At 54.1% G+C, this 22354-nt stretch overlaps 1 protein-coding gene across 5 annotated transcripts in view; it reads left to right on the top strand.

The window, feature by feature from the left end:
- PLB1 (phospholipase B1) overlaps nt 1–22354 on the top strand; it is a 137869-nt gene that overhangs the window by 27731 nt on the left and 87784 nt on the right. For all 5 annotated transcript variants that reach the window (XM_070067898.1, XM_051828745.2, XM_051828739.2 and 2 more), the window contains 8 exon segments: nt 9439–9500; nt 10942–11008; nt 12137–12195; nt 15647–15687; nt 16224–16267; nt 18880–18967; nt 19290–19341; nt 21022–21108. In XM_070067898.1, coding sequence (XP_069923999.1) covers nt 9439–9500; nt 10942–11008; nt 12137–12195; nt 15647–15687; nt 16224–16267; nt 18880–18967; nt 19290–19341; nt 21022–21108 — 500 coding nt within the window.

Raw genomic sequence — 22354 nt, 5'->3', positions numbered from 1 at the left:
CAGGACTAGAACCCGGCGTGCTGGTGCCGCAGGCGGAGGATTAGCCTAGTGAGCAGCGGCGCTGGCCAAGCCTTATTTTCCAAACGTAGCAGTTCTGTAATTCCCGTCGGATGTTTCAGTATCCAGCTTCTCTGGCCCGTTTCTGCTCTGCTTGCTCTGCTGACTCTTGCCCACGCGCACCTTGCTCGCTCGTGGAGTTGGTCATCTTTTTATTGTGTGCGGAAACGCTTGAGGTTGCATCCTGGAGCATCTTGATTAAAGCCTAGGATGAAGGTGACATTTTTAGAGAAGATACAAGTGTTTGTTTTTGCAGGCACTGGCGACATCACCCCCCAAGATCCCTTCCAACTGAATTCATTGAGAGTCTCCCTACAAGAGCCAAGCCCCCTGCTAAACCCTGTCTGTGCAGCCGTGCATGGGTTACAGCACCCTCTGCGAATACAACCTCTGCAGGTGCTCGTGTCCCTTACGTAAAATGGCACGGTATTTGTGTAAAACCTCCCCTACACTTGAATTTTTTGTTAAGTCAGAGAGACAGATCTTCCATCTGCTGACTCACTCCCCGAATACCCACATCAGCTGGGGCTGGACCAGGCCGAAGCCAGGAACCCAGCACCCCAACTAATCTCCCGTGCGGGTGGCAGGAACCCAAGTACTTGACCCATTACCTGCTGCCCCCAAGGGTGCCCATTTGAAGGAAGCTAGATCAGGAGTGGAGCTGGGACTCAAAACACCTGTGCATGTTTGGACTTCTTTTTTACAGATGTAAAAATTTTTTCAGAAATTTTGTCTCCATAGTTTTGGTTGAACTCACCAGCCAAGTCCAGGCACAAGGGCTGACCATACACAACAGCTGGCCTTTAAGATGGCCTGTGCATGTGTCATCATTTGCATTTTAGTGATGAGAAAACTGAGATGTTAAATGATGTGCTGAGGCCACCCTGCCGATAAGGTCAGGAGCCTGAATTCAGAGCCGAGTCTGAGCCTGGAGCGAAACCCGGTTTTGGTTCGGTCTTTGAAATGGGCTTGATGCACGTGGATTCAGGCTCCTGAAATATCCCAATCTCAAAATCGCAACGAGCAAAAGCCACCCGGCGAGACACCCCTGTAGCTGATAAGATGCAATATCTGCTGGAATTCCAGTTTCTCTCAGTGGGTCAGACATTCCCCAGGAGGCTGTCATGCCCGTGAACTTAAACCTCTGTCGTCTTGGTGACGCACCCAGGACAGACCTGTCAGTGCAAAGCCAAAGGTGAGAGCTGAGTGAACTCTGCGAGAGCAAAGGAACAAGGTGTGGGAGTGGGGAGAGCCGGTCAGCAAAGCTCCCAGGAGCCCCAGGTCCTTCCTGGAGGAGGTGCCTCCCAGCCTGCTGGAAAAGCTGTCTTTCCAAGGAAGAGCGGAAAGAGACATTGGAACCCTCATCTGGGGGCCCCAGTCCTTCAAACTGCTGATGGGAGGGGGAGGGGCCAGGGCAGATCGGAGCCATCCGGGACTCTGCTGTCGCACTGTCGCCTCTGCACCGAGCTCCCTCAGTTTCCTGCCCCATCCCCCGCCTGCCTGCTTGGAACAGCAAGCTCGGCTATGGGATTTTTCTCCAGGGGGGGAGCTCAGGAGTTTGACTCTTTTGGAGTGTCGTCTGTGCCTTGCAGGTTTTTAGGACTTCATTGTCAATCATCGTTTTCCCCAGGTTTTTGCTGCTGTCAATTAACTGTCTGAGCAGCCTTCCAAGAAGCCAGGGTGGGCTGAGTCTGGCTGGCTGCACCAAACCAAGTGTAAGGAACCCTCCAGGGAGAGAGACTGCATAAAATCGGGGGGAAGAATTAAGCACCAGCATAGGTGCAAGTAGCTGTAATGCCAGGATTCCGAGAGCTCGGAGGGGCGTGGGCTGCAGACGCCTCCCGTGGGAGATGAGGCTCTAGACTGCTGTGAGGAGGGAGGGACCAAGATAAGCAGAGAGGGCTGCATGGCAGGGCCCTGGGGGGCAGGGGGCTTCCTCCGTGGGACCAGGCATGGGGAGCAGGGTGGGCTGAGCAGGGGTGTGGGCTGGGAGTTAGGGGAAGGAAGAACTGGATACAAGAGGACCTGGGAATCCCAGGAGAAGACTTTTTTTTTTTTTTTTTTTTTTTTTTTTTTGATGATCTCGGTGCCATTTGGCTTAAAGAGACTTCTAAAGTGGTGGAATCCAAATCTCTGACTTTTACGTTTACAAAACTGGAGCCCCTCAAGTTGAATGCCTTGCTCAAAGTCACGCAGCAAGCCCAGCATCTGGATTTGCTGTGGGGAGTGGGGAGGGCGGGAGGTGCGATGAGCCTGCAGCTTCAGATGTGAAAGGTCCTGAGGTGGCCGAGGCTCCTGGCTGGGGCAGGGCGGGACAGGCCCTCCAAGGGGTGGGCAGGGCTCTGGGTACGGTGGGAGCCCTGCTCTTGACTTGGGCATCATTTCCCCTCCCTCCTTCCCTCCTTCCCTCCTTCCCTCCCTCCCTCCCTCCCTCTCTCTCTCTCTTTGTTAAAGACTTATTTATTTTGTATGAAAGACAGATTGAGGGGCAGGGACTGGGAGAGTGAGATCTGGTTCTCTCTGATTCTCTCCCCAAATGGCCACGTGGCCAGGGCTGGGCCAGGCTGAAGCCTGAAACTCTTCTGTCTTCCAGCACAGGGTATGTGACATGAGTGTTGGGTATGAGTGTTGGGTAGGCATCAGGGCCTGGAGACAGGAGGGTGCACCAGTCTGTCGCCCCTGCTGGTGTGTCCCCGTGACCATCAGGGAGCGGTGGTTGAGACTTTTCAAGCCATCTGTAGTGCCTTCTGTAGCCTGGTCAGATAGGGGTTCATCTGCCCTTCCTACAGCATCCTGTGGCCGTCCTCATGGTGTACCTAAATGGCCTGTGGGTCAAGTCCGCTAACAACTGGTCTTGTAGCTATAGCAAAAGAACGTTCCATAGCTGGGAGCTCAGGGCAGAAGACAGTACACAGGACCAGATTTATTATGGGCTTCCGAAACAGACTTTCTCCCAGGAAAGCGTGCCAGCCCTGACGATAGAGCCCAGAGTTCCACGTCCCTCTTAGGACTCGCCGAGCTTGCTTTGGTGGGTTTCTAACCTCCCTGGGTCTCCGTTTCCTGTGTTTGTGAGGTGGTCTCATTTCAACCGCGCTAGAATTCTGCAACAAACATCCCGAGGCCAACACGGCTGCTGCCAGAAGGCTCTCTGGTGCTCGGTGTCACCTTCCACTGGCCGTGGCGAGCATCACGCTGGCCAGAGGACACTGCTAACACCCGTGCCCTTCTGAGGACCTGGCGCTCCAAGCCTGGAGCAGCAGCCAGGCATGACTCGCGGTTCTGACGCTTCCCGCAGGCAGCCACAGACCATGCCTGCGTGCAGGTGCACAGCGGTGTCTGCCAAGCCCTGGGTACAAGTAGGACTCCGTGCTGCCTGAGAGGACAGCTGACAGCCGCTCGGAGACCTGCCCACAGCCCCAGATGGTGCGTGGGACAGCGCCGGCCAGCTCCAACCCCTGCTCCGCCCCAGCCTTCCAGCATAGCTTTGGCTGGCTGGATGGCAGTGCTGACCCAAGGCCTGTCCTCCCCTGGCCCGTGTGCTCTGTAGGAGCTGTGGCCTCTCCGAGCCCATAAAAATGCCTCCAGGGTTCCTGTGAGGACACAGCTCTTCAAAGGGCCTGAGGAAGTAACACAAGCCCAGGCGTGACCAGGAGGCCCCTTCCTTTTGTAAGGGAGATCGGGCAGGCGTCTGCCAGTGCCCCGCCCTCCCCTCCTGTTCTTTGATCCACATGACAGCCCCAAGAAGAAGGTAGGGAAGCGAGTCTTACTCCTATTTTATGGTTGAGGAAGTCGGGTTTCAGAGATTAAACGTTTGATCAAGGCCACCAAGTGGCTGTTTTTCCCTCGAGGAAGGGACGGGGATGGGGGCAGGGTCTGCTCCAGATGCAGTGTAAGTGGACAAGCGTCACAGAGGCCCGTACATCCAGAGCATGCGTGGTTTCATCTTTGCTTTGGGGATCACTCCACCTGCCTCTGGCCAGCTGATGGGCTGACACGCTGGGGGTTTCCTTGCAGAGTTGACCTCTTAACCTTGGAAGGACATGAGTACCACCCAAGGGGCTTCTAAAACCTGCTGACGCCCAGTGTCCCCCAGCCCCACCCACACAGCTCCAACCTGACTCTGCGCGTGGGGGCCAGGGGCAGAGGGTGGATTGCATCTCAGAAGGTGATTCCAGAAGGCGGGAGCCTGGGACTGAACCAGCGAGGCCTGGTATGCCGACAGCATGTCACTGCTGGAGCTCCGAGGTCGTGGCTGTGTCCAGCTTGGCTGACTGATCTCGGCCAAACCTGTTGCTGTGAGCGTGCAAAGTTGTTTCCCTTTCAGTCTCATCAAGGTGGGAAAATACGTGTTTTTGTCCCTTTGCTGACCTTACTGAGGTGGGAGTTTTTTCGGGGAGCTCAAAGCCTTTCACAGATCCAGGAGCTTGATATTGTCCAACCAGCTTTCCCACTGGGAAAGTTCCCTGGGGATTCTGTGACTGGGGTTCAAGGGTGCCACAGGGGCTTTGGCAATTTAGCCCATTGCCTTGGGGAGGAACAACGGGCCAAGATTTCTCTTTTCTGTACCTGGTAGGAGGCAGAGACAGGAAGTGGGACCCAGGTACCCCCAAGACTCAGGGGGCAAAGGATGGCAGGGCCTCGTGCGTCCGTCAGGTTCTTGGGTGTGGACACTTAGTGTTTAGGTTCCAGGTGCGGCCCTTGGTGTGACGCCCCAGTGCACATGAATGACTCACATCAAGTTAAAACCATGAACTCTCAAGCATTTAGGTAGATATGGAAAGCCCAGAGTACTGAAACTGAAAGTATCCGAAAGAGAGCCGGTGCCATCTATCACTCTGGTAATAAAACTGTCATCATTGTGACCGGTGGTTCCCACACCCTGACCACGCATCAGACATTGTGCTGCATTTCTGGTTGTTTTTTATTTGTTTTTAAAGATTTGAGAAGTAGAGATAAAGGTCTTTCATCCAATAGTTCACTCCTCAAATGGCTGCAATGAACAGAGCTGGGCCGATCTGAAGCCAGGAGCTCCTTCTGGGTCTCCCATGCAGGTACAGGGGCCCAAGCACTTGAACCATCTTCTACTACTTTCCCAGGCCACCAGCAGAGAGCTGGATCGGAAGTGGAGCAGCCAGGACTTGAACCAGCACCCATATGAGATGTCAGTGCTGGAGGCAGAGGTTTAACCTACCATACCACAGCACCACCCCCTGGTTGTCATTTTTAAAGATCTATTTATTTATATGAAAAACAGAGTGACAGAGAATTGAGATAGAGACCATCCATTTACTGATTTGCTCCCCAGATAGCCACATTGGCCAGCGCTGGGCCAGGCCAGAGCCAGGATCTTTATCCATCCAGGTCTCCTATTTGGGTGACAGGGGCTCGAGTACTTGGGTTATATCTGCTGCTTTCCCAGGTGCATTAGTAGGGAGCTGGGTCAGAAGTGGAGCAGCTAAGACACGAACTAGCGCTCCAGTATCAGGTACCAGCAGCACGGGCGGCACCTTAACCTGCTGTGCCAGAGCACCAGCCTTTGCTGCAGGTTTATATGCAGTTAATCCTCAGAGCAACCGTGTGAGGCAGGTGTTAGCAACTTCACCTTGCAAGGACACGGAGCCTCGGAGAGGCTGGCAGACCAAGGGACCCAGCGCTCAATCTCTGCTTGGCGTGTGTGTATGAGTCCACCGTGACCCTTAGCCTCTGTGTGGACCAGTGCCCTGGGCAGTCACTCTTGGTTAGGTAGTGCCAGCTCTTTTCCCAAGGGCCACCGACTTCCCCATTCTAGTCTTGGGTATAGGTCACATGGAACAGGGCCAGCGGCCCTGGGCTCGAGCACTTCTGACAGTGAAGGACGTCCTTGTAAACCCTCTGTACTGGTCTTCCCTCTGTGTTTAAATGCGACAGCTGGGGCTGGCGCTGTGGCTCACTTGGTTAATCCTCCGCCTGCGGCACCAGCATCCCATATGGACACCAGGTTCCAGTCCCGGTTGCTCCTCTTCCAGTCCAGCTCTCTGTGGCCCGGGAGGAGAGTGCAGGATGGCCCAAGTGCTTGGGCCCCTGCACCTGCATGGGAGACCAGGAGGAAGCTCCTGGCTCCTGGCTCCTGGCTTTGGATTGGCACAGCTCCAGCCGTAGCAGCCATTTTGGGGGTGAACCAACGGAAGGAAGACCTTTCTGTCTCTCTCTCTCACTGTCTGTCAAACAAAAAAATTGTGACAGCTGACTCTTACACACCCGTTCTGTGCTCTCTCACCCGCCTTGCTTGCCTTCTTTGGGTTAACTTTCCTTACTCCCTCAGCTCTGTCCCACCCTGCCTGCCCTCTCCCATTCACCTTGACAGTCTCTTGGTACCAGTCTGGACTGGGGGTCAGTTGGCAAACTGGAGCCTGTGGGCCAAAGTCAGCCTGCTGCCTGTTTTGTTTGTTGTTTTGAAAGGCAGGGAGACAGAGGACAGAGTCAAGTGTGCGAGAGCAACAGAGAACCCATCCACGGGTTCACTCCCCGAAGTGCCCACAGCAGCGAGGCCGGGCCAAGCCGGAGCCAGGAGCTCAATCTGGGTCTGTGACAGGTGGCAGGGACCCAGGTACTGCTGCCTCCTGGGCTGTGCATTAGTGGGAAAGTGGAACTGAGAGAGGAGCTGAGGCTTGAACCCAGGCACTTGGATATGGGATGCAGGCGTCTTGACCCCTAGACCAAACGCCCTGCCCCGCTGCCTGCATTTGCTTCTTTGTCAAAGGTTAGTTGACTTCCTGTATGTGGACCCATTTCCTGGTTCTCTCTTCTGTTCCACTGATCTGTTTGTCTACACGTTGCCAACAGCACGCTGTCGTGGGGACTGTAGCTGAGTCGTGAGTTAGAGTCAGGTAGGGCCAGTCCTCTGACTTTGCTCTTCCGAGACTGTATTGACTATGCTGGCTCCTTTATCTCCATGCAAACTTTAGAATCTGCTTGTTGATAAACACAAGGGTTTCCACATTGCTAGACAGTTGGGAGAACCAAAAGAAGAGGAATATTTTGTCATGGAAAATGCATGAATTTGAATTTTGGCCTGTGTCAATAAAGATAGCTTGTTTACTCCTCTGCAACTACTTTCACACCTCGGCCACAGAACTGAGCAGTACAACTGAGCTTCGTTAGCCTGCAAACCCTAAAATACAGGGTCGTTGGGCCTTTCGCAAGCGAAGTCCGCTGGCCCTGGTCTGGATCTTGGCACGTGGCTCACCGCACACTCAGCTTGTTTGGCACAAGCACAGACCAAGGAGCCAGACCACCTATCTCTGAGTCCAGCCGTCGCCCTTGGCTAGCTGGGTCCCCTTGAAAATGCCACTCAGCCCTTGAGATTCACAAGGAGCATCCGTGTGTCTGTCTCGTTCTCCTGTCTGTAAAGTGGGGATGATGTGATTTATGTCAGAGCTGCGAGGACTGAATGAGTCATCTGTGGAGGTGCCGAGAACAGCTGTGAGTGCTGTTGACTGCCCTTTCCACCTCAATCCCTGCTTAGTGAACACCGCCGAAGCAGTCTTTTTTTTTTTTTTGACAGAGTGGACAGTGAGAGAGAGAGAAGGGTCTTCCTTTGCTGTTGGTTCACTCTCCAATGGCCGCCGCAGCTGGCGCGCTGCGGCCAGTACACCGCGCTGATCCGAAGGCAGGAGCCAGGTACTTATCCTGGTCTCCCATGGGGTGCAGGGCCCAAGGACTTGGGCCATCCTCCACTGCACTCCCGGGCCACAGCAGAGAGCTGGCCTGGAAGAGGGGCAACCGGGACAGAATCCGGCGCCCCGACCAGGACTTGAACCCGGTGTGCCGGTACCGCAAGGCGGAGGATTAGCCTAGTGAGCCGCGGCGCCAGCCCCCAAGGCAATCTTAAATCTGTCCTGCTCATCGTCCACCCCTCCACTGCCTGGCCTGTGCAGCTGCAGAGCCTGGCTCCTGTCAGTCCGCGTGGCCTCTTCTGCCCTGCCCACCAGTTCCAAATGCCGTGTCCCAGCCTTCGCCGGCGCTCCGAGCTGGTCTACACCTCTCCGCCTGCCCATCATGTGACTGCCCAGAAAGCTTGCTTCTGGGAACTTCGAAAGGGTCACAGATCAGGAGGCAAGTTACAGCCGTCGTTCCTCACCACGGAATTCGGGGCCTGATTTCACCATGGGCAGGAAGTGGAGAGACACGGGTGCTCCTTGTGGATCTTGAGCGCAGCAATTTTCAGGATCTAAAAGGAAAGCTGCAGAGGAAGGCCGGGGTGGCAGAGAGACTGAGGCCTTGCCCTCGAGTGAGGCTTCCCCTTGCGTGGCCTCATGCACTCCGGGGCTTCTCGCATTGTCTGCTCTCAGCAGGAGTGCATACCCTGGGCAGAGAACCAGGTAGGGAGAAGTCAGAGAAAGCAAGGAGCCTATGTCTCTGATTAAATACCACTATCATAAACAAGAAAGTTCATGAAAACTGCCTGTTAGGGGGGAAAACAAACAAGGTGTGGATTAAAACATTTTGCACCAAGATAAACACCGTTTAATCCCATTGTCCGTGAACGTCTCCATGGAGCCTCTGAATTAAGGATCCAGATTGTACAACACAGGAAGAGAGCTCATGGCGAGACACTGCAGGGTGGATGCCCAGTCACACGCATATGGGGACACGGTTACAGCAGAACGGGCAGTCAGCCTGACTGTGGGCGCCGGGATGTGAGCCAATGAAATCGCATGTGACGGTAGAAGTAGCAGCCTTGGGGGTAACTGTTGGCTTGCTTCCTCTATTAGGGTGCTGCTGCTATTACTATTTTTTAACTTGATGTTTTATGGGAACACTTGACTGCTAAAACATGAAGGAAAAAAAGTAAATGTAAAAGACCGGTCCAGAGTAAATTGGAACAAGGGGAGTGTCTTTGCCTTCTCTGTCCCTGCCTTTTCCACCACTGGGCGAGGCCCCTGGACACACTCTGTACTTTGTACCGTGATGGCTGCTAGGAGCCCCGTGCCCAACTTTCTTAAGGTCATGCTCCCTTCAGACTATTCTGGAATGTCCTTTGCCTTCTTCCCTGCTTAGTCATGGTCCCCAAACAGCATCAACTGACCAACCCCCCCCCCCACCTTCCTGGCGGATTCTGCCCTTTGTGAACCCTATAACAGACGCGTGCACGGCAAAGCGTGATTGCTGATAGCTCTCGGGTAACATTTCTGCGTTCAGCCTGGGGATTCTGCCCTACTGGGCTGCACTAATGGAAGCGCAGAGTCCTGAAGGGCGGAGGAACGGAATGCGGCCTTTCCTAACACGAGGCATAGGACTGAGCGGGGCACGTGGAGAGGCCGTGAGGCCACAAATTTGGGGTGGAGTTAATCCCAGCAAAATAATCAGAACTTTTTATTTATTTATTATTATTTTTTTTAGGTGCAGATCAGATCCAAACCTCTTCTGGAAAGAACACATTGGAAGGGCAGCTCTGGCCAGAGGTGAGGGCTTTGCCGAGTGGGAGTGGCAGGGGGAGCAGCGGGGGAGTCTTCTAATGGGTGAAGCCAAGCTTGGATGGAGGTCGGCACGCCCCTCCCCGAGGCCCCCTGGGAAACGGGCTGGCAGAGCGTAGCTGGGTCTCCAGGGCTTTGGGGCGCGTGGTCCCTGCAGACTGTGTGGGTGTTTCCCAGAAGTGTCCGGAGCAGGTTCCAAATGCATTTATCTGCGTGACCCTTGAAGCTGCCCTTCGGAGTTATCTGAAGGCATCCGGGTGAAGTCTTCCCAGAACACCCACGAGATAAGAGTTGAGAGTAAACGCAGATCTCTTACTGTAATCGGACATTCCAGAGAAATTAACCTGCGTCTTGCGAGCAAGGATGTGGTCAAGCGCCCCACTGACTGCACGTAGCATTTTCCCGTCCACTTTGAATTTTGGAGAGAAGATGCGGGCTCTCTCTTCCCAGTCTTCCATGCTATTCACAGAGAAAGTTGCTCCGCGGGACCCCAAGTGGTCTTGGGCACCTGAGCAGGGGTCCGTGTGTCCCTCGTCTGCTCTCGGACCATCTGGGCTCAGGTGAAGATGTGAGTCTCCTAGTTTTAAGTTAACCTGGTTTTCAGCAGCAAATAGATGTAGTACCCAAGTGTGCCTGCTTTTGGGGTGAAAAGGAACAGAGCCAGTACAAATAAAAATAACACGGAGTTAAGCTTCTTTTAGGCTAAGGCTACTGGGTCTCTTTGATTGCTTTTCTTATTGTGGTAAAACACACAGAACATAGGAGTTACCATTTTAACTGCTCGATGTGTACTCAGTGGAATGAATTACGTTCACATGTGGAAGTTGCACTACTGTCCATCTCCAGAACTTTTTCATCATCCAGATAATTGATTTTTTTAATGATTTATTTATCTATTTGAGAGGCAGAGAGAAAGGTCTTCCATCTGCTGGTTCACTCCCCAAATGGCCACAACTGCTGGAGCTGGGCAGATCTGAAGCCAGGAGCTTCTTCCAGATCTCCCATGTGTGTGCAGGGCTCAAGCACTTGGACCATCTTCCACTGCTTTCCCAGGCCATAGCAGAGAGCTGGATCGGAAGTGGAGCAGCCAGATTACAAACCAGCGGCCATGTGGGATGCCGCAGGCAGAGGCTTAGCCTGCTACACAACAGTCCCGGCCCCCAGATAATTGATTTTTATTCTCCTCCACCATTTCCCTGCTCCATCCCACTGTTCTGAGACTTCTTGCTTCGCCACCTGCTATGGACACCCAGGCACGTGCCCCTTCGTCAGGAGCCAAGTTGGGAGCCCGTGACTGTGGACAATCCCTGCCCCCAGGGTTTAGAGCCCAGAAAGAACAAGCACACGGCCATTTCCATGCTGAGTTTTCAGAGTGTGTGATATTTTCCTAGGAGGAGTGGATGTTTCTGATGTTTGCTTTTGATTCCAGAGCCTGAAGACTTTTCCATTCCCATGCGACCCAAAGACATTAGCAGAGAGCGTGCCCTCTGAGTCAGGTACGTGGTTCAAGGCCATGGACAGGAAAGGTCCAGCACCCTCTCTCTGGAGCAGAGCCTCCAGCCTTGCTCCCCCGGGCCTCTTGGCCATTTGGGTCTCCCTCTTCCTCATCCTCCAGCCCTCACACCCTCTCTGTTTCTGCCCCTCAGTGGTTTCTACGGAGGGGATGTAGCCCAACACCATCTGGTAACAAAACCCATCTGGCCCAGGTGGCTTCCCTGGACAAGGGTGACCTCCAGCATCTCACCTCCCTGTGGGTGGACAGTGTTGTGGGAGGTGTGGGTTGGGGGCTGGCTGCTCACGTGCCTTCCTTCTTCCTGTAATGTAGCCACAGGGGCCACTGCACCCCATTTCCCCTCTGATGAATGAGCCAGGTTTGTTCAATGTGATGAAGCTGCTCTTGGGCTGGTCATCTTCCCTGGCTTTTGCATATCAAGTGGCTGTGCTATAAACTGGGCTTCATAGTTTAGTATTTGCATGGTCCTAATTTGGTCAGGGTTTCCAGGTCAGCATGCTTTGCTTCCAATTCTGTTAGATAAGGATTTAGATAGAAAAAGAAATGGATGCACTTGTTAGGAAATGGCCCCTTCACCATAACCAGTGGAGCAGGGCCGGTGGTTTCTAGGGAGATTTCCGTGTGTGTCATTTGCATGTAATTTGCATCTGATGTTTGTGTGCATTCATAGATTTCACTGTTCTCTGGCAAACTCCAAGCTAAAGATATCCTTTGGGTACCCAAGTGATTTTTACTTAATGTGTTGCCCTCTTACTTATTAACGTTGGCCCAGTAATGTGGAGCCATGGGATGGGGGGGGAGGTGTAAGAGGCAGAGAGAGGGCCAGGCGTGACAGAAAAACACAGGCCCCGAGTGATCGTCCATGGGACGTGCGTTTGGAGCACCCAAGTCCAGCTAGCATGGGGGCCTCCAGGAGAACGAGCCTCTTTTGAGCAGGATTCCTAGGGTTCCTGTTGTGCGTGGTCTTAAGCTGCTTCCTGCTCCCATAGCCAATGGTCTTGACCTCAGCCGCTGCTCGGGGGGTGGAGGGGGTCTGTCCCCCATGTGACAACCTTGGCCTGCACTGTGGGGATGTAAATGTGACCTCCTACCTGGTTTCCTGTCTTCACAGTTCACTCTCTGAGGCCTTCTGACATTAAATTTGTTGCAGCCATTGGCAATGTGGAAACTGTGAGTATTTAAAGTAACCTGTGGTAGGAGACAGGGCTTGGCCCTGGTGAGCACCCAGCTGAGCTCCTGGTCACTAGGCCAATGCTTCATTTTAGGAGACAACATCATAGGAGTTGAAGAAATTCTAAAATCTCTGAGGGTCTGATCACTCCATGTGGTGGAATGAGAAGGCCATGCCAAGATGGCCTCTGGCAAAGCAGCCTGCCTGACAGAAGGCTGTGATTGGATGGCTTTGGAAACTGCCTGGCAACAGGCTGTGATTGGTTAGGGCATAAACCGCCCCTTGAGTGGATTGGCTGCCTCAGCTATATAAGCTGCTGTACCAACTGAAATAAATGAGTCTGTGGGCTGCTCACCTCTGGCCTGCTTTCACCTGGCTCCCGGGGTCTGTGTGGTGACTCCGTGCCTCTTGCCCCCACCGCACTTCTCCTCTCAGAACGAATCCACAGCAACAACTCCATCCCTTTCCTGTTTTTCCCCAACCAAATGCATGCCTAACTTTACATCAGGGTGAAAAAACTTTTCTAGTTTCTAATTAATAAATAAATAAATCCCTTGACAAATCAATAAAATTCTTAAAAGGGATCTTTCAAACTTTCTACATAAGAGAAATTATCTGCTTTGCAAATATAAAAATTATTTTTAATTGTAGTATAAAATGTATCATCTTAATCATTTTTTAAAAGTATCTGTTTTACTTGAAAGGCAGAGAGAGACACACACAAAGACAAGTCCCATCTGTTGTCTTATTCCCCAAATGCCTGCAGTGACCAAGGCTAGGCCAGGCTGGGCCCAAGACAGGAGCCAGGAACTCCGTGCAGGACTCCATGTGGGCGGCAAGGACCCCACTGTGTGAGCCCTCACCCGCTGCCTCCCAGGGCACTCCACAGCAGGCAGCTGGGTCAGCAGCAGAGCCTGGGCACTCCACTATGGGCTGTGGTCCCCCTCAGCCACCTTAATCGCTACACCAAGCCCCTACCCCAAGGGGTATATTTTATGGGCTTAGGTAATGGAGAAAGAAAGCCATAAAAAGGAAAACATGAAAAGAAAGGGGTGAGCAGAGAACGAGGCTCCTGGCGAGAAGAGGCGGAGAGCAGCAAGCCTCCCACTCCGTCCTCTCTCCTCGTCGCCTGCCTGCTCTCGACCGAACCTGGCAGCGCTCACGGCCCAGCTGTCCCAGAGGAATAGAGCACTTCTTCCCAGGTCTCTGCCATGCCCTGGGCCCTACTGTACCTCCGCACAGAGCTGTAGCCTTGGGAGGCGGATCGGGACCCAGTGGAACCTGGCAGGCAGGGACTCCCCTCCTGGCCCGATTCCATCCAGGCCTGTGTGACCATACCCGTGTTGATGGGAGTCAGGGAGAAGTTTGCCCCGGGGAGATGGAAATAAATGAGAGATGAGGTCTAGCATCCCCGATAGCGGCTGACGCTGCTGAGGGTCTGTGCACCCACACAGAGCGATCCTGACGCTCCAGGGCCTGGGAGGTACGGCCGGCTCAGATTCGCCCACTGCAAGCAGGAAAATTACCCCCAAAGTCAGGATTCTAAAGGTAAACCTATTAGGGTTTAATGCAGCGTTTAAGACGCTGCTTGGGACACCTGCATCCCATCTTGGAGTAGCTGGGTGTGAGTCCCTGATTCCTGCTAATGTGCTCCTTGGGAGGCAGCAGGTGTTGGCTCAAGTCCCTGCCACTCATGTGGGAGGACTGGACTGAGTTCTTGGCCCAGCCCAGCCTCAGCTGGTGCAGGCATTTGGGGAATGAACCATCAGATGGAAGATGTCTGTCTCTCTAGCTGACAGAAAGAGAGACAGACCAGCCACCTTTGGAAAAAACAAAGCTAAGCCTGCTTGTGACTTCTGCCTTTGGTTTCATCTGAGGGCTCTCGGGTCTGACAGTTCTGCTGCCCTCCAAGCTGCCCGTCTCCCTGGGTGAGCCCATGGCCTCCTGAGACTGGGTACAGCTCAGCCCAGGCTGCTCTCCAGCCCCACGGTCATTACCAGCCTACTGCTGGGCACCGTGGCCTTCAGGGTCAGCCCTGAAAGCACAGCTCCCTGTAGCTATCCAGCCCCTGCCTGGAGAGACAGGGCCACTGTCCACTCAGCTTGGCTTCCACATCACAGAAACAGAGCAGAGAAAAACAGTGGGAGACAGAATGCAAGAAGAAAAAAAGCCCCGGACACTCCTGCTTTTTCTTTGAGTTTCTGTCCCTTTAAACAGTTCCCCCTCATCGTCTAGACTGTTCGTGGTCCCTGACTTGGGTCTTGGTGGGACTTTTGTGTTTAGTGTCATAGTGCAAGGGAGCGTGTCCCTGGTCAGAGGGCTCTCATGGCCAGCCTGCCCCGGCCTGGCTGTTTAACACTAGGCGGCAGTGGGCTGGGGGCAGGCGACGTGGGGCCATCCACCATCACCACAGACCTGGGCGTACTGTCGTCTAGGAATTCTAAGGGGAAGCACTGGTGTCAAACTGGAGACGATGCAGCCAGCCACAGCTGGGCTTGCTGAGCAGGTTCCTGCCCTGGGCGTGAATCCAGGCATCCTAGGAGTTGCCAAGGATGTGACTCCCAGGCCGGGGCTGGGCGAGGGGAGGTCCCAAGTCTGACCAGCAGCGAGCTTAGGGGACTTCTCCCACAGGAAGCGCCTGGGGTCATCTGGCATTGTCCCAAGGGGAAACTCGGAAGCTTATTTTGTTCCTTCAAGATAAATGTAATTATTAAATATTAGATAAAACTAGATATTCGTTGATTAGTCAGTCCCCTGCATCTGTCAGTTCTGTGCCAGGATTTGTTGAAAAAATTCACCAAATCATTGTGTGTGCACTATAACTGGATGGACTTTTTTCTCCTTATTCCCAAGCTGATGTATTATAAATGACACATGCATTTCAAGCATGGCTTACAGAACATGTATGTTGTATCAGGTATTGTAAGCAACCTGAAATACGAGGGGATGGGGGGAGGTTCTGTGCAAATACTACACTGTTTGATATAAGGAGCCAGAGCACCCCCACATCCGGGTATCTGAAGGGTGCTGGGGCCACCTCCCTGTGGACCTCGAGGGACGACTGCACTGACAATGCGGCAGGCGCTGTCGCAGGCCCAGGGAACACAGTCGAGGGTGGAACAGTCGGAGCCCCTCCCTCGTGGCCTCTACACGACAGCCAGGGAAGCGATCGGTGAAGCTATGTTCTGGCTTCCAGAAGGTCACAGTTGGCAGCCTCTCGTGTCTGCACAGAAGCTGCTGGGAGTCCAGGCAACGTTTAAGCCCCGAGCAGAGCACTCCCACTCCCGTGCTCCAGTGTGACTGATGTCTTCCCTCCCGGGAAAGCACTCGTGGGAGGGTCTGCCCTTCCCCGGGACCCAGAGGCTCCCTCCTCCTGGGGAAGACGGGCAGCTGTGACAGGCGTGTGGGGCTCCAGGAGATGCTGGTGTCAACCCCTTGTGTCTTTTCCAGGCTCCAGACTCAGGGGCGGACGACCTAGAGGAGCAAGACGGGTAAGCGTCCCGGGATCCCGGAGCAGGGACGCGCTGGGCTTCATTGACAGGGCAAACCGAGGGCTAAGGGCACAGGGGTAGGCTCAAGGCACCCTCGGAGCTGAGCTGAAGACCCGGTACCCAGCCTCCTGCCTCCCAGCCTGACACTCCCAGGGCCCGTGAGTCCCTGCGGCTCTCCAGAGCGAGCAGGGAGGGAAGGCAGACGGGGAGTGCTGGCGCTCCTGCTTGCTGCCCCCGGGCTCTCCTGCCTCTGCTCTGAGGGGCTCACAAAGAGGCAAGGCCAGGGTCGCTCTGCACTGGGCCCAGCTGCCCTTTCTGGCTTTGGGCCAGACCAGAGAGCTGGGAAGAAAGGGAAGAGATCCAGAAGGAGCTGTCAGCCCCATTCCAGCCACGCTGTTGCCGTCTGAGGGATGCCTCCCAGGCCCAGAGTGAGGCTGGGGCAAAGCTTCTGTGAAATGGACCAGAGCGGCCGAGGGAAAGGGCTGTTGGCAAGGACGGGCTCAGGGAGGCACCCACGTGCTTGCTGCTTCTTGCAGGACGGAGAAGAGGCCAGAGCAGGCGTGCATGGGCGTGGTGACCGGTGAGTAGGGCCTTCCGGTTTTCACGGCCAGATGCTTCGCGTTTGCATCCCTCCCGACACAGCAACATTGTTGCCGATCAGCTACCTCGTCACCAGCACCTGGGAAAAGGGGAGGTGTTCTGAGGGGACCCATAAAGGAGCCAGGGTGACTGGAGGCTGTGAGGAGCGCCTCCCACGGTTTCTGGGCAGAGAGAAGCCAGGAGGCTGTGGGTGAAAATTAAGGGACATAGGAGAGGGGTCCGGAGCCAGCTGGACCGCCAGGACCCCAGGGCTGGACCAGCCCACTTCACTTGGCCACCTCTCTCCCGCTTGTAAAATAAATCTGTCACTTGGGTTCAGGGAAATGAAATGAAGAAAATAAAAGTCAAGCGTAACCCCACTCTTAGGAGGTCATTGTTGCTAACGCTCTGGCCTTTCTGTCCACGCATGCGCCTGTGCGTCTGTCACCCGGGCAGCTAATACGTCTACCGTGGGAGGTGCTCCGTGCCTCCATTAGGTTATCCTATGACCCCAGCCGAGTTAGTCCCGTTAGTCCCAGGCAGGCACGCTCGCATCATCAGCATCTACTTCAAGTCCTGCCTCTGATCGGCCCTCCCACCGCCTTCTGCAGCCAGCTGCAGTCTCCTATGCCTGTGCTCACGGATGGAGGGCGGGGGAGCGCCTAGGGCTCCACAATTAAGGCGAGCAGACTTAGACTGCGAGGCAAACGCTCGGCAGGGCTGACACCCGGGGCGCAGCTGGGGCCCTGTCAATCCAGCCAGCGAGTTGACACCAAGAGCCTGCGAGCACTGAGCTCCCAGGGAGGATGGGGATGAAGAGGACGCTGGTGCCGCCTTCAGAACTCAAGATCCGCCCTCCAGGATCTGACTGACAGGCGAGAGGGGACGGGTGGGCAAAGCATTTGCCACAAGGAAGCCCACTGCTGCCTGGTCGCTGGGCCTGAGCCTGGTTACCTCTAAGAGGTAGGAAAAGAAAAATGAAGCAGCATATTGGGGGCACCTGGGGAGAGCCGTGCAGCCTGGGTCCTGAAGCCACGTGGCAGCGGCCCCTTCACCCAACTCCTCTGTGCACCTCGTTCTTCCCTCCCTGGCCCTGTAGCGAGTCGGGCCACCCAGCTTCGAGCGCAGCAAGGCCAGGGCCCCCAGCTGGCTGCGGAAGGCAGTGGGAGGGCTGATCAGAGGCAGGACTTGAAGCAGATGCTGATGACTGAGAGCATGCCTGGAGAGGGAGGGGGGCAGGGAGTGTGTGCCACACCTGGGTGCCTGGCAGGTGCCCAGGAAAGTGTTCTTGGGATACGCGGGCCCCTTTGGGGTCTCAGGGACTGGGTGGACCTGGCCCTCCTGGCCTTCAGGACCCGAACGTGGTGAGCTCCAGCACCAGCCACGCCTTGCTCGTGGCCAGCTTGCAGATAGGAAAACTGAGTGTTAGAGGGGTAAACAGACCTCTAAGGTCACATAGGCAGTAAATGACGGAGGCAGTGAGAACCTGTGTGGTCCAGCCCACAGCCTGCTCCCTTTGTTCTGATCCCGCTGCCTCCAGGGAGCCCAGATGGGCAGTGTGAGGACAGAGCCAGGCACACCGCAGGGTTAGGCAAGTTTATGTGCAAAGATCTGAGGTGGTCTTTGATTGTAAAGGAACATTAGAATACAGATACCTTTAACCTGGCAGGCAAATATCTTCCTGCTACCTAGCGCTGGAGAGCTGTGCTTTGTGCTCCTGTGACAGGGACAGTGGCCCGTCCCCTCCAGCAGTGCACGCACACATGCTGTCCCTGTCACCTCTGACTTGGCTCAGAGCTTCCTGTTTGCCCATCACATATGGGAAACAGATTCCTTCTGCAGCTGGTCAGGGGTTAGAGAGTGAAGCTCGCCCTTTTGGATTAAGGATGGGGGAAACTGAGTCACACACGTGTTGGGTGGCTGTTGGAAATCACAAAGGCAGGTAATGAGCTCCTGGCTTGCGCCCAGCTCTCCTGCCTGCTTCCTCTGCACGGTATCGGCAACCTTCCCCGGGAGCCTGTGTGAGGCCACCTTCTAGATCCCGCCCCCGGGGGCCCCGAGGCCCTGCTGGGTGGCGGTAGGAGGGAAGAGGGGCTGGGGAGAGGGAGGCAGCGTCTCCCTCCTGTGACCCCCTCCCCACTCTGCCCTCTCCTCTCTCAGGAACAGGATGCCACTTAACTGCTGCTGACAGCACTATTTTTAGCAGTCCCCAGGCTGTCAGCTCTGGGACATGTTCTCTGTGTGTTCCCCGGAGCTGTCCCGCCCTGCTGTCGCTCTCAGGAGGAGAGAGGAGGACAGGAAAGCAGCCCAGGCAGTTAGAAGTTGTGCCATTTGGGTGACGGGGGCAGCCTGCAGGGCATCTCTCGGCCTCAGTTTCCCCTAATGTTATAGGAAGTCATTCTGCCAGGGGCTCGTTCCTGGGGGCGAGGTAAGCGAAATGCAAGGAAAGCGCTCCATGTGTGGTCTGGCCGAGCCCTTGATGGATGCTCAAGGTTAAGCCCACGGCCAAGGGCGGGGTGTGATGGTTGTGCCGTGGAATGGGGGTCTCCGCCCCCGCCCCCCAGGGGATGCCCAGATGCTGAGCCCAGGGCCTCAACCCGGCCCCCTCCCCAGTCCTTTCAGACATCATCGGCCGTTTCAGTCCTTCTGCTCTGATGCCGCTGTGTCCTGAGACAAGACTTGTACCTCGTGGAGGTGCTGAGTAAGTTCCTCTGCTGTCTCCCTCCGGGTGTGTTTTCCTGCAGGCCTGGGGCACGCACGTGGGAGGATTCGCCGGAGCTGGCAAAGTCAGAGGCTTAAAAATAGAGGTGTACATTAGGATGCCTACCCATGCTAATGTCAGCTGGCCTGATGGGTCTAATTTTAAAAATCCAGGTCACTGTCTGCCCCTAGAACCAGGGCTGGTCGCGTGTAGCCTCAGGCTCAGAGCCAGAGCCAGACTCCTGGTCTGGGCTGAGGGCCACGCTTCCGGCCTCAACACAATAATATTGAGCCGATTTTTCTGTTTCCTTTCCTTTTTGCAGAGACTTGTGGATGCAGGCTACAGAGCTGGTGAGAAGCATGAGAGAGAACCCGGTAAGAAGTCAAGTAATGCTGGTGCGATTGGGCTGCCGGCATTGGCTAGGGCCAAACGTACCGGGTCGGGTGGCCGTGGCTCCATCTTGCCGTGAATGTGGCGACTAGCAATGCCAGGGCCCTGCATCTGTGCCCTGTGGTGCTCCTCTGGAGGTCATGTTTAAAAAGGACTGATCCTTTCATTCAGGATGGATTTCTATGTGGTCCTACCGAGCATTGGCAGATGCACTGCGTGACATCTCATGTAGACGGGAGGCCGAGGGCTTGGGTCCCCGAGTAGGAGCAGTTTGAGTTTGAACCCTGAGCCTCCACCTGTTAGCTGTGTGATGCTGGGTTGGATACTGAACCTCCCCAAGCTTCAGGTCATGAACTGGGGGTGACAAGAGTCAAACTGTAGGGTTGGGGGAGGATTAAAATGAGGTGTTGAATTTGCCTGGCAGAGTCAAGGCTCACAGACCAAAGCCATCGTGATGGTTGGAGTGGTGATGACTGCTGTTGGCGATGACCACCTGCGGTTTCCCTCTCTCAGCGGGGCCGCTGTAGTGCACCTGCTGGGGGCCCTGCTCTCCCTCTCCTAGCAGTTCAGGAGTCACGGACGCGTCCCCTGGCCTTTCGTGCCGTCCTTCCGGGCGAGCATCCCACCAAGGCGAGCTGGCCGCCATGCTGGGCCTGGGGACGCTGCTGTCTCAGCCTTACAGGCATTAAATAGCTGATCGAAGCAAGCACGGTCCTTCCTCATCATCCGGGGCCGACGCACACAGGAGCTGCCCCAGGAACAGTTGGTTTCCCCTAACGGGGGACTTCCAGAATTTCTGAAACAACAGCAATAATGTGATTCTGCAAAATAGCTGGGAGGTCCTGAAGCCAGCCCAGCAGACTTACAGATGAGGCAACTGAAGTTCAAGAAGTCAAATGGCCCGTCCAGGGCGACACGGCTGGTTACAGCTAAAATCTGAAATGCCTCATTAGCAGTGCAAAGTTCCTCAGCTACACCGGGCTGCCTCCTTAAAAAAAAACTTGGTTTTCTGAAACACAAGTAACACATGTTTTTTATAGAAAAATCGGGCAACATGAACAAATATTAAAGCATCCTTAAACCCACTGTGCAGTGATGACTGCTAATAACGTGGTGTGTGGTTCTGCCGTGTTTTCTCTAAGCACGCGTATCTGCGTGTATTTTATAAAGCAGGCATGTTCCTGGATACAGATAATTTGATAACCTACTTTTTAGGATATATTACTTCCTGTGACAATTTAATAACTTCAGCTTCATTTTAATAACTGCATAGTATCTCATCTCATGAGCGTTCCACGATTTGCACATTAATGTTTTAAGCATTTATGTTTCCAGTTTTTCATTCTTATGCACAAGGCTTCATCACTGTAGCTAAATCTTTCATGATTTCCTTAAACTACATTTTTGGGAAATAGAATTATTGGATTAAAAAGTAAACCCTTTTATAAAAATTGGTTTTTAGATAGTTTGCCAAATTGCTTTCTAGAGCAATTCTGCTACTTTAAACTCTCACCACATACTCCTTTTGACAAAAAAATTAAAAAGACCCATAAATGTGATTTTAAGCGGGTGGGTGTGTGAGATTAAAAGACGCGACAAGGAGGAAGTCCTTTTGGCTTCAGATCTTACTGCTGTCTCTTTCATGCTGTTGTCCTTTTCTTTAGCAACTTGACTTTGAACATGACTGGAAGCTCATCAACGTGTTCTTCAGTAACACAAGCCAGTGTTTCCCGTGTCCCTCTGCTCAACAGGTAAATTGGACGTTGGGAGGCTGGGAAGGTTTACAAATGCTTGGGTGGGGGTGTGAACAAATCCTGCCAGATCCACACTTGTCAGATTGGGGCTGATGCCACCCATCAGAATTCCAGTGGGTAGATGGATAGTGGGTGAGTAGATGGGTGAGTGCCTGGGTGGGTGGGTGGGGGTGAGTGCATGGGTGGGTGAATGGATGGGTAAATGGATGGGTGGGGGGATGAGTGGATGGATGGGTGGCTGGATGCTCAAGGAAACAGCCTATTTCAAAAAGTTCATAGAAAATGGAAATAAAAGATAGTTTATATTGGTGCAAAAAGATTGAAATCTGAGGGGTTTTCAAAAAGTTCACGGAAATTATTTTAAAAGCTATGTGTGAATTTAAATTTTAAAAAATCTTAACTCCACTTTCCATGAGCTTTTTGAAGTACCCTTAAACGCAGATAGGTGTTAGTATAGTCTGCTTCCGTTATTGTTGTTAAGTACACATGGCGCAAGGCTGGTCTTCTCGGCATTGTACGTGTAAGCCCAGTGGTGACACACATGCTCACGATGGCGTGCGCGGAGCCGTGCGTCAGCTGGCACAGGCAGTGGCTGATTATCACTGCCCATCCCTCACCTCAGGAAACAGAAATAGAGGCGTAGATAAGCGGAGTCCAATGGTTGACATGCAACCCGGGATAATCGGCTTCCTAGTTAAAAATTATTTGGCCTCTTCTAATTTCGATTTCACGCAAGTTTCTAACTTGGGAAATAAAGCAAGCCCTGTGGTCACCCCTTTGCCCCTGCATCCTGCTGGTCGTGGAGAGGTTGCTGCTGAGCTGAGGGACTGTGGACAGCATGTCCCAGGCTCCTCAGCTTTCCTGGGAACGGAGCACGAAGCATGGGGCTGCCCTTTATCATTTAGGCAGGTAGGTGACCGTGGACGTGGTGATGTGAGGCTTTATTGAAGATCATCCAGGTTAGGGTCAGTTGAAAGTTGTAGGGAGTGTCCAGCCAACCACAGCCCCAGTGACAGAAGTGGCGCCTGGGTCTTCTTCAGCAGCGGGAAGCCTGCTTGCTGCCAAGCTGGCCTTGACGCTTTGGGCAGCCCTGTGGTCTGCTCCCTGGACCGCCCCAGGCTGCAGCAGAAGCATGGCTGTTTCTTGATGTCCCCCTTTATGTCCTTCTGCAAAAACCTGGCTCCTGCCTGCCTTCAAATGCCCTACGCTCCCCCTGACTCCTGGCCCACCACCAAAACCCCCC

The sequence above is a fragment of the Oryctolagus cuniculus genome, chromosome 2 (genome assembly GCF_964237555.1).
Source record: "Oryctolagus cuniculus chromosome 2, mOryCun1.1, whole genome shotgun sequence".
Lineage (NCBI taxonomy): Eukaryota > Metazoa > Chordata > Mammalia > Lagomorpha > Leporidae > Oryctolagus > Oryctolagus cuniculus.
Note: the sequence above shows the minus strand (reverse complement) of the source record. Positions and strands in the feature narration are given on the sequence as shown.